The sequence below is a fragment of the Pleurodeles waltl genome, chromosome 2_1, assembly GCF_031143425.1.
Source record: "Pleurodeles waltl isolate 20211129_DDA chromosome 2_1, aPleWal1.hap1.20221129, whole genome shotgun sequence".
NCBI classification, from domain to species: Eukaryota; Metazoa; Chordata; class Amphibia; order Caudata; family Salamandridae; genus Pleurodeles; species Pleurodeles waltl.
The window spans coordinates 276,404,946-276,417,258 of NC_090438.1; the positions used below are offsets into that span (position 1 = coordinate 276,404,946).

General features: G+C 43.2%; 1 protein-coding gene across 1 annotated transcript in view; it reads left to right on the top strand.

Moving 5' to 3' along the window:
• The window catches only part of ARHGEF6 (Rac/Cdc42 guanine nucleotide exchange factor 6), a 793,672-nt gene that overhangs the window by 363,749 nt on the left and 417,610 nt on the right, over positions 1 to 12,313 (top strand). Inside the window, exon 12 of the mRNA XM_069212447.1 lies at positions 10,427 to 10,573. Within this exon, the coding sequence (XP_069068548.1) occupies positions 10,427 to 10,573 (147 nt within the window). The remainder of the gene's footprint in view (positions 1 to 10,426; positions 10,574 to 12,313) is intronic.

Sequence of the window (12,313 nt, forward strand, 5' to 3'; positions counted from 1 at the left end):
CCAAGTCTAACAGACTTAAATCGGACCAGTAGTTTTCGACTAAATGATCTCAGTATATTAAACGAGACGCAATGCCTCCAAACAGCGAGTCGCAGCAAGCGAGTCCCGTTAGGTGAAACTCCTTTGTGTTTTTTTTTTTTTCCTCATCACATATCTTCCCCAGACATCAGACTAGATCTGAAAAAATAACAGCAATTTCAATTCACCACCACCAGGTAATGCTGTTGCGGCACCTTCCATGGATGTGCAAGACCTCATAATCAGGAATGATAAAGTGTGTCCATAAATACTGCAGTCAGTGTGGCTGTGGGGAAGATTTTACATAACTGGCTCCAGTTTCTGTACTCCAAGAAAACCATGTTGTGTGCTAAGTTCTCTTTTTCATCTTCTTATCAGTGTAATTCGACCCCATCTATACCATGTTTTAAAATAGACACAGATCTGTGCAACCTCCTGGCAGACTGTGTGAGTCACATTGAGCAATAACGTGGTGCTTTGTCAATGGTGCTCTTAGGACTCTGGCAAGCTGGATCAGAGCTAAACCAAGGCATCACAGAAAATCAGCCATCTCAGACGGTGGACACACAGCGGACTGAGGTGATTAAGTCTAGACTGTCAGACAGTAACTTCTTTTCCTAATAATCTTTCACTCTAGATATTATCATCCTGCCCATATTGTGGCCCCCGCTATGTTGTACACTGTTCCCCTTTGCCATATCATCTACAGGATGCATTAAGGTAAGGGGACCATTGCTTGCTGGCCTTATGCTAATAACATTGCCTATAGAAATGTGTCACAATCACAGCTGTCACACTTTCTACACAAAATTACACTTTCTTGTTATCCTGTTTGGGTCCTATTCAGACCTCTTCTCTGCTGGGGCATGGGTCATCAGGACAGGTACAAGCTCTCAAGTGTTGAATAAAAAAGAGGTCAGTCCTTCAGGTATTTCATAGAGATTCTAAACAAATAAGTACGAATTGGGAGGACCTTTAAGCAGCTGCACACTTTTGGAGGGTGGTTAATCATCCATATTCTATGGATCACGATAATAAAAAGGATGACTGTCTGATATCTGAAGCACTCTGGGTGAAGCACTTCACGAGCGTCTTCCAGCCCGGAAATGATTTCCAATCTGATAGGGAAGATAGTTGTAATTTGAGCACTGTAGAATATGACCTGAACATAACTGACTTATCATTTGAGCTACATGAGGTAATCTCAGCCATTAATCGACTGAGACCTGGGAAAGCACCTGGTCCAGATGGGGTCCCTGTCGATCTTTTTAAATCTATGCCGGATCTTTGGGGCCCATTAGTCACAAATGTATTAAGATGTGTAGTGAAAAGTAATATTCCCTCCTCAAGGAAATCAGCCATAATTGTCCCCATTTTTAAAAAGGGTTCTAGACCAGATCCAACTTGTTATAGGCCAGTCTCTCCCATAGATTCTACTGCTAAGATAATGGGGAGCGTGATTTTGACTCGGCTGGAGTATTGGGTGGGGGAGGCAAATATCTTTTCCCCAATTTAATACGGCTTCAGACCTGGCCTGGGTACTGTTGACCAAGCGCTAAACCTGCACCTCATCCTTAGCAAATATGTTACTGCTAGGAGAGAATCTATGCATTTGGCTTTTATTGATCTATCAAGTGCCTTTGACCTGGTGAATAGAGGGAAGCTCTGGCAAATCATGGAATCATTGAGGGTTGACTGGAACCTGCTGGAGCTAATTAAACGTTTACATACTGATCTTAAAGTTTCAGTTCAGTATGGCCTGCATGGCAAGAGGTCTTCCCCCTTTCCATCCACGCGAGGAGTTAGACAGGACTGTGTCTCAGCACCGTTTTTATTCTTATTATATATTAATGGACTTTATGGATTTTTAGTTAAAAATGGTAAGGATTTCCCCAGGATGGGATCAAGACAACTCCTGGTACTTTTGTATGCTGATGACCCAGTTTTAATTGCCCGTACAGCCAATGGTCTTCAAGGTCTGATGGATCTCTTTTAAACCTTTATGCAGGATCTAGATTTGAAAGTTAATTTTACGAAAACGTATGTTATGACCTGCAGACCCCGAAACACAAGCTCTGAACGTTTTACCATGGGCGGCAACGTTATAAATAAAGTGAAAGACTTTTGCTACTTAGGTTTGCATATAAAGTTCTTCTATGTGATGGAATTTCCTTCTCGCTCCTAAGACCCAACAAATGGTGAGGAACTTGGAAACGATTTTTTGCTTTTCACGTAAATTAGGCCATAGACAGTCCACCAGATTGTAACGCTTTATAATTAAAAATGTATATCAGCAGCCACTTATGGGGCGGGTTTGTGGGGCCACTCCAAAGCAGATTCTCTACAACGTGTTGAGAATAAATTTCTACACAGACTACTGCTGTCACCTAAAAATGAAGCAAATATTATCTGCCATGAGGAGCTGGGATTACTACATATTGAGGATCTGATTGATGTCACCCCCCTTCTGCTGTGGTTGCAATCCATGCTAAATCCTGTGGCTAGCCTGGTACAAAATTGTTTGACTAATTGTATTGAATTGTCTAATTCTAACAGAATTCCGTGGCTAACATTCCTGCAAACTTCCTTCTGGAATTTAGGCCTGGAGGATTTGTTTACTCACCCAGAGTTCTTACCCGTTAATGCAAAGGAACTGGTTAAAAACCGATATGTAGAGTATAGCTCGAAGCTTAGATTACAGGGGACCTTGAACCTAAAAACTTTTGACCCCTATGTCCAGATCTCAACTACGATCTTAATGGAACCTTATTTAACCTGGTTTTCGAGCTCTTCATCATATTCCCTTCTTGTTTTATTTAGATTAAATCTGATACATTTTAGAGTGGCCTTTCCGAAGCAATGCACCTGGCAAAAAGTGCTACCGAACTGCCCCGCCATACTTTTTTTAAGCAAAGCACATGTCATTTCTTCCTATTTTGTTCACTTTATTCTGCTCCTAGGCATGCTTCTATTTTGCCCCTTTTACTCAAATTACAGACTATTTCTTATAAGGAAGCATTGGTTAGTGTTCAAAAACTGTCATCATTACAAGTGTGTTTTTCAGTTTTAAATTTCATTAAAGCTACCATCGCCATTAGGAAACTATACGAATTGGTGGATGTAGCCGTATATTAATTCAAGATCGGACAGTAAATACTTTTAGATCTGACTTTGTGACGTTTTTTATATGTAAGTTTTTGCATTTGCTGTTTATTTATGATGGTTTTATATATTACCCCGGTTTTGTTATTGTTTTTAGGTTTTATTATGGAAGCATTGACACAAGTAATCGTGACTAGATTTGTATTTTTGCTATGCGAACATGTCCTGCTACTTTATCTCAGATTATTTGTATTGCATTTAAGCTATCCTAATTCTTATGTACAATGTAGCTGTACTTTTATGGCACCCTGCTGAATAAATACATTTTGACTGACTGAAGTACGAATTCTGTGAGTCGTACTATCGGCCACAAGCCAAACATAAGTCACAGAGAAGTAAGTAGGTGCTGGAGACCACTGGGTGAAAAAAGCCTAGGTGTAACATGGGTTACAGAGATGAGGTCCTTGACTCAGTAGTAGGTGACAGCACTAGACAGGAAAAACTCTATTTTTGTAATTACTAAGTTGTTCATATCCATGATTATCATCAAGAAGGCAAGCCCGGTTGTTTTTCACAGGCCCACAAAACTTCCATTTGTAGCAGGGAAGTACTTAAAGCTGAGCTAGAATGCTAATGTGATTGACCATGTTGAGGCACACTTTGTGAGGGAACACAGTCAAGATGATGAATAACTTCAAGAGCTTGTATTGACCATGTGGGTCAATATTAATAGATCCCATTTGGGATGTAACCCATTTCATCAGTATTGCACTATTACATGGAACAATTATTTGGTGGCATTAGTAACTTCAAAATAGAAAAGGAAAATGCTGCATTAGGTTTTAATTGGATGCCACGCCAGGAAACCTTTTCTTCCGAGTTGGTGATCTCATCCAGATTAGTGTGCATTTGTGATGGTAAAGTGGAAAATACAGTCGCACAGCATATTTGGATAGTCGGGGGCGCACACGCCAGACCTCTTGATGTATTCGTACCCAGGTCTTTTTTGCTAGTGGAGAACATGCACTTATTATCTGTATTCAACTTCTGGGTAATAGACAACTTCGCCTAAGCTCAACTGAGTAGGGTATTGCTGTCAATGCTGATTTATTGCTGGTAGTTTTTGCCACCTTGAGCCAGTAACGTAAGACCCTCTTTTATAGACCTGTTTGCTGTCAGAGGAAATGTGCTCTTTCATCTCTGGAGCTTTCACATTAGAGGGTTGGCTGTTAGATGTGTGTGACCAAATATCTTTATTGTTCTTCTAATTGTTTTACAGGAACGAAAACAAAATATAAATAGTGCTGCTTACTTTTTCTAAATATCAACATGAATCCCAATGAAAATCTGTTTTCCTTTGTTTTCAAATTTCATCATACTAGCAGTTTAATACAAACTGACTAAAATAATGCCATTTGAAATCCTCTTACTATTGTGCCTGAGAGCAACAAGAGGAGACAGAACGGTGGACTCCCTCACCCTTACCATAACTCAGTTTGGTTTCCTGTATATTATTAGGACCCCGCTCCCCCTGTGGTGATTGCTTGGCCGTCTGACTGTCCATAGTGTTTTATTCCATTACAGAAGAACCGCCGACAAGCTATCCCCAACTGTAAGCGAGCACATTCATTGTTCTCTGCCACCAGGTTTGGTCCCAGTTTGATTTAGGGATAGTGATGCCAACTGTCCCCAGTGGCAAATCTAAAATAGACCCTTTTCCACTCTAAAAACCCTCATTTTGGCCCACATTTTTAGAAACGGCCCATTTGACTCCTTAGGTCATGCTGTTGGTCCTTCAATATGTTTGTATCTCTAAAAGATTCAATATTACTCTTCCTATTGAGGCGCCAGGCCATGACTTGTGTCTGATTTAATTGTTTTGTTCTCTGCCAGGCTGATCTTCATTCTTTAGAAAGATCTAATGCGGCTCAGATTTTCATGTAGGGCATACGCTCACTGAAGCATAAGCTTCATCACACTCGCCATTAAACTCATTTTCCTGTATGCTCCCAACCCTAGTGAGTGCACTATCTATCTATCTATCTATCTATCTATCTATCTATCTATCTATCTATCTATCTATCTATCTATCTATCTATCTATCTATCTAATCTAGTCACTTAAAAAAAACAAAGGTGACAGGGATGTTTTAGTTAGGTTCATATTTCACTCACACAAAACCATAGAAATTCAGAAGTAACAGTTATGGTTATCTCAAGTAACTATAACTCACTTCCCCGCCATGCACATTTTTCTCCTGAATAATTTTACTGGAAATGTTACTGTGATATTATCAATGATGTCATTAATGATATAATATCTGGGGTAATTAGCAGTGCATGGTGAGGGCGTGAGTTATATTTACCTTAGAGCACAAGTTATAGTTTCTTGTGATAAGTATAGCTATAACATCCAAATTTCTATAGTTTTGTGTGTGTAAATTCTGAACCTAAATATAACGTCCCTGTAACCTTTGTTTCTTTCAGTGAATTTCTATTGTTTTTTATTGCAGTGGGGGGATTGGGCGCAGGCTCTGCACCCAACCCTCGATGTGCAGCCAACCCCCTGCGCGCAGCCAACCCCACCGCACATGGCCTGTAACTGTTTTTTTAAGAGAGTGCCTACTTTTTTTTAACAAAGCGCGGGTTGGGCTCCGGCCTGGCCCTGTGCTCAACCCTCTGCGTAACCCTCTGCTGCAGCAACCCCCTGCATGCAGCCAACCCCACCCCACACTGCATGCGACATTTGACCGAGTGCAGCAGGGGGTTGGGCGCGAGCCTGGCCTGCGGCCAGACTCAGTACCCAATCCCCCGCATGCAGCGAACCCCGCCATGCCTGAATATATATATCACCTTCTTCCACTGTTCTGAGTCAAGCACTGGACCACTGAAGGCTCAGTTTGTTTTGCAAGGCTCTTTGCAGTCCAGGCACATGAACCATCTTCTGGCCAGGTGATCCAAAGCCACCTGCACTATGCTCACTTGTCGCCAGAGTTTAGAGTCACCATTGTCGCACTTTTTCTCTTTTTCGATCAACTACAGCTCTTCCATGGATCTGCTCCACTGCCTGCTCACTCCTTCCAACTCTCTTGTTTACTGTTTTTGGCTCACTACCACACAGCGGGGCTTACTTAGCTCTAAACAGGGCAGTTGATGTTCTTCTATCTATCCACTGGGATTGTTGCTTGCCTGACTATGGGCCCGATTTAAATCTTGACGGAGTGGACACTCAGTCACAAATGTGATGGATATCCTGCCGCCATATTACAATCCCTATAGGATATAATGGGATTGTTAGACGGCAGACAGGATAGCCGTGACATTTGTGACGGAATATCCCCCCCCACCAAGATCTAAATCAGGCCCTATATCACCTAACATTTGCCTGTGACAGAGCAGGCCTCTTTGAAATTAACCAGGGTCCTGGTCACAGCCCATATAGACATCCTGCCAGAGGAACAGAACACCTCCCCACACCCAAGGCCTTTGTCTCGCTCTATCTGTCAGTTCTGGAAGCAAGTATCACACCTCATCAAGGGGGTTATTCAGCTCCTGGGTGACAGTTGAGGCTCAGATAAATGGGCTTTAAGAGGCTTTAGGTGAGGTAACTCTCTAAATGTATCTTTTCCAAACTATTTGTTACAGATTTGACTTGACCATTGAATTGGGCATGCAATAAATATTTCAAAAAGTCCAATAATTAATTGTGTAGCTGTTACCTGTATAAACAGTAATATTGTATCTCAGTGCTTTCCTATGGGACAGCTAACCCTGCTACATGTTCAATAGCTTTTAGGGCCTTTTCACTGTAAGGATATGTTTGACAATAAATGTTTATCATACACCATGCCTTATGAGAACTAAGACCTATTTAGGGATGGCTTATTAATATTCAAGAGGAGGGTTTAGACCCTTCAAAAGGGGTTACTTTGGCAGTTTTAATACTGCATAGACAGACTACAGTGGTAGTCCTGCAGACATGTTTGCACTGCCACTGTAGTGGATGGCACAATGGGTGGTGCAGTCCTCTAGTGACATTTAACTTACTGGCCTTTGGTACACTTTGTAGCATGTACTAGGGACTTATAGGTAAATTAAGTATACCAATAAGGATTATAGCCACTTTCAAAATGTTTTAGGAGTCCGGGCACATGCACTGGGAACTGCTTAGTAGAGTCCTAGTGCACAGTGTAAAAAATAAACACAGCAGCATTAGCCCAAAAAATGGGAGTGATGATGCACTAAGAGGCGTGTTCTTACAGTATGTTTTCAATTTAACAGATAACTATTTATTCTTCAGAAAACAGTTTCACTGAATTAGCAATATTTTATATCATTGCCTTTGTCTTTTTTTATTTTTGTGTACCAATATATGGGTTCAAAAATTTAAACAAGTGTAACTCTAAAAGCACCACATAGAATGCCAAACAGATGCACCAAAATATACAAATAGATAAAAAAAAATTGAAACACAGGTCTATACATATATGTAAGGGAATGCCTTCATTGGCATGGTTACCCCCTAACTTTTTGCCTTTTGTTGATGCCAGTTATGATTGAAAGTGTGCTGGGACCCTGCTAACCAGGACGCAGCACCAGTGTTCTTTCCATAAACTGTACCTTTGTTCCCACAATTGGCACAGCCCTGGCACACAAATAAGTCCCTTGTAAATGGTACCCCTGGTACCAAGGGCCCTGTGGCCAGGGAAGGTATCTAAGGGCTGCAGCATGTTTTATGCCACCCTGGGGACCCCTCACTCAGCACATGCACACTGCCTCACAGCTTGTCTGTGCTGGTGGGGAGAAAATGACTAGGTCGACATGGCCCTACCCTCAGGTTGCCATGCCCACCTCTCACTGCCTATGGCATAGCCAAGTCCCCCCTCTAGCAGGCCTTACAGCCCTAAGGAAGGGTGCACTATACCACAGGTGAGGACATAAGTGCATGATCACTATGCCCCCACAGTGTCTAAGCAAAACCTTAGCCATTGTAAGTGCAGGGTAGCCATAAAGAGTATATGGTCTGAGAGTCTGTCAATTACGAACTCCACAGTTCCATAGTGGCTACACTGAAATCTGGGAAGTTTAGTATCAAACTTCTCAGCACAATAAATGCACACTGATGCCAGTGTGGAATTTATTGTAAAATACACCCAGAGGGCATCTTAGAGATGCCCCTTGAATACCAGTCCGACTCCTAGTGCTAGGCTGACCAGTTTCTGCTAGCCTGCCACAACCAGACGATTTTCTGGCCACATGGGGTGAGTGCCTTTGTCACTCTGTGGCCAGGAACAAAGCCTGTACTGGGTGGAGGTGCTTCTCACCTCCCCCTGCAGGAACTGTACCACATAGCGGTGAGCCTCAAAGGCTCATGCCTTTTGTTACAGCACCCCAGGGCATCCCAGCTAGTGGAGATGCCCGCTCCTCCGGCCACTGCCCCCATTTTTGGGGGCAAGGCTGGAGGAGATAATTAGGAAAACAAGGAGGAGTCACCCACCAGTCAGGACAGCTCCTAAGGTGCCCTGAGTTGAGGTGACCGCTGCCTTTAGAAATCCTCCATCTTGAGTTTGGAGGATTCCCCCAATAGGAATAGGGATGTGCCCCCCTCCCCTCAGGGAAGAGGCACAAGGAGGGTGTAGCCACCCTCAAGGACAGTAGCCATTGGCGACTGCCCCCCAGAACTAAACAAATCCCTAAATTTAGTATTTAGGGGCGACCCTGATCCCAGGAAATCAGATTGAAGAAAGAAGAAGGACTGCTGACCTGACCTGCAGAGACGACGAAGATGACAACTGACTTGGCCCCAGCCCTATCGGCCTGTCTCCAGACTCAAAGACCCTGAAAAGCGACACATCTGACAGGGATCAGCGACCTCTGAGGACTCAGAGGATGGCCCTGAACCCGAAGGACCAAGAAACTCCAGAGAACAGCGGCACTGTTCAAAAACTGCAACAACTTTAAAGAAACATCCAAAGAACTCTCTCTTCCCGCTGGAAGCGTGTGACTTCACACTCTGCACCCGACGCCCCCAGCTCGAGTTCAGGAGAACTAACACTGCAGAGAGGACTCCCAGGCAACTACGACGACGTGGGCACCCTGAGTCGACCCCCTCGAACCTCCACAGCGACGCCTGCAGAGAGGATCCAGAGGCTACTCCTGAAAGCGACTGCCTGGTAACAAGGAAACTGACACCTGGACTAAGCACTGCACCCGCAGCCCCCAGGACCGAGAGGAACCACCTTCCAGTGCAGGAGTGACCAGCAGGCGGCCCTCTTCCTAACCTAGTCGGTGGCTGGCCCAAGAAGCCCCCCTGTGCCCTGCCTGCATCGCCTAAGTGACCCCCGGGTCCCTCCTTTGCTTTCAATAGCAAACCCAATGCCTACTTTGCCTACTGCACCCGGCCGCCCCTGTGCCACTTAGGGTGTGTTTTGTGGGCTTGTGTGTGTGTCCCCCCAGTTAGCTACAAAACCCCCCTGGTTTGCTCCCCGAGGAAACAGGTACTTACCTGTAAGCAGACTAGGACCGGAGTTCCCCTGTGCTTCATAGGCGCCTATGTGTTTTAAGCCCTCCTTTGACATCTGCACCTGACTGGCCCTGTGTTGTTGGTGCGGTGGCTTTGGGATTGCCTTGAACCCCCAACGGTGGGCTACCTATGCCCAGGAGACTGACTGTGTAAGTGCTTCACTTTCCTGAAAAACTTAACCAAACTTACTTCCCCCGGAACTGTTTATTTTTGCACTGTGTCCACTTTTAAAATAGCTAATTGACATTTTAACCTAAACTGTGTGTACTACTTTTTTAAATCAAAGTTCTATACTTACCTGTGTGAGGTACCTTGCATTTTATGTAGTTACCTCAAATCGTGAATCTTGTGGTTCTAAAATAACTTAAGAAAATATATTTTTCTATATAAAAATTATTAGCCTGGAGTTAAGTCTTTGAGTGTGTGTTCCTCATTTTATTGCCTGTGTGTGTACAACAAATGCTTAACACTACCCTCTGATAAGCCTACTGCTTGACCACACTATCACAATATAGAGCATTAGTATTATCTAATTTTCCCACTATCAGCCTCTAAGAGGAACCCTTGAACTCTGTGCACACTATCTCTCACTTTGAGATAGTATATACAGAGCCAACTTCCTACAATATATATATATATGCATTTTGATTTATACATAAAAATGTATGTCAAAGAAATGGGATAAAGGCATAGGATATTTTCTGTTATGTGTAATTATGTTTTTCTTGATAAATATTCTTATTGTTATACAGAAATATTTTCAAATTCTCCTTTAATTTTTCAGACTCAATGTCAGGACCTACGAAAGAAGAAACAACTGGAGTTGCAAATACTTTCAGAGCCCATTCAGGGGTGGGAAGGGGAAGACATAAAAAGCATGGGAAATCCTATTTATATGTCACAAGTCATTGTACAATGTGGAGGAAATGAGGTAAGAAGCTTGATTTTTGTTTTCATTTATGACTTCTCAAACAAACACTTGGGGGTTGATTACTATTCTTTTAATGTCATTACTCTTGTAATACTGCACTCAGAACTACTAACGCAATGCAGGATTAGCAAGTGCCTTTTTCAAGAGCATTTTTCAGCTCGGCGTGGAAGACACTTGCTAATGCTATGCTTAAAGACTTAGTTGTAAAAACGACAAAAGGCATTGTCTCTTTCTAGCTTAGTGTGGATGGCACTATGCTAATCCTGTGCTTAAAAACTCTTCTAGAGAAATAGATATTTGAGGTGAGTAGATTCAGAGAGTTTGTGGTGTTGCAGGGTTCTCCGTATAAAGGTGCTGCTCTCCACCTAAGCTTGGAAACTACTAGAGTCCCCTGCTTCCATTTTTACATAATTTATGCAGTGCTCTAAACCTGAAAGAATATTGTTTTGACTTATACTGGGCACTCCCTGGTGCCTGGAAAAAGCTACACCTCTGTGATGAGCTCTAACTAGAGCAAAACATGTCAGGGTTCTCTTTTATTAATTCCAGGTTGGCTTGGATGGCATTTTACCAATCCAAAGCTGTAATACTGTGCCTGGATTTGTAAAAGACTTTTGTCATTTTTCAGCTCGGTTTGGGTGGCACTTAATAATCCTATACTTAAAGACTTTTTTGAAAAAATGACAAAAGGCTTTGTCACTCTCTATGTCGGCGTGGATGGCACTATGCTAATCCTGTGCTTAAAGACTAAGCTAGCGAAATAGACATTGGAGGTAAGCAGATTCAGAGTTTTGGTGGTGGGGTAGGGTCAATATAAAAGAGCTGTTCTCCACTTGAACAAAACTGCTCAGAGTTCCCTGCTTCCTGATACATATGTTTGATGGCATGTGTAGCTGCAGATACACATGCTATGCATAGATTCCTCCATCTAGTGTTTGGCCCAAAGTGTTACAAGTTGTTTTTCTTCTAAGAAGTCTTTTTTAGAGTCACGGCATCAAGTGAATCCTCCTCTCAGTAATAGTGCGCATGGGCATCGACTCCTTTGTTAGACTTTTTTCTTTCCGCTGTTGGGTTCGGACGTCTTTCCGCTTGATCCGAGATTTTCGATTCGGAAACTTTATAATACCTCTGTCTCACTGTTGGTATTGTTTCGATCGAGTTTCCATCTATATTCGAGCCGTTAGTACAGTCGAAAACTAGAAAACGCCATTTTGGGCGCGCGCCCCCAACTCGGGCCTGTTCAGGCCTATCACGCCGAAGTATGATGGATCGGACTCCATTCCGATTCTGTCCTCGATGCCACACCAAATTTCCGTATACAGATCAACATGTGGTATGTAATCTCTGTCTCTCTCCAGGGCATCGAGAGGAAGACTGTGGAGCCTGACGGTCGTTCCGGTCGAAAAAGACACTGCATGGTCGGAGAGCCAGAAGACTTGAGATGGTGTTGAAAAATACAGAATACATCGACACCGTAGAAGAAGAACAGGCCCAGACGGCAGTTTCCATTCAGGACACCGACTCTGAAGCAGACCCGGATGAAGATAGCCAACCGATCACTGCGGCTCAGCATGTGAGTACAACTGCCCCTATGCCCACTAACAAAAGACCAGTCAAGGCCTTAGGTGCACCACTGCCTGAGAGCCATGGTTCCACTCAAAAGAAAATTGTCGGCGACCGACCTTCGGGTTTGGTGCTGAAAAAGGCCCTACCCGTTTTGATGCCGGAGTCGAGCAAATC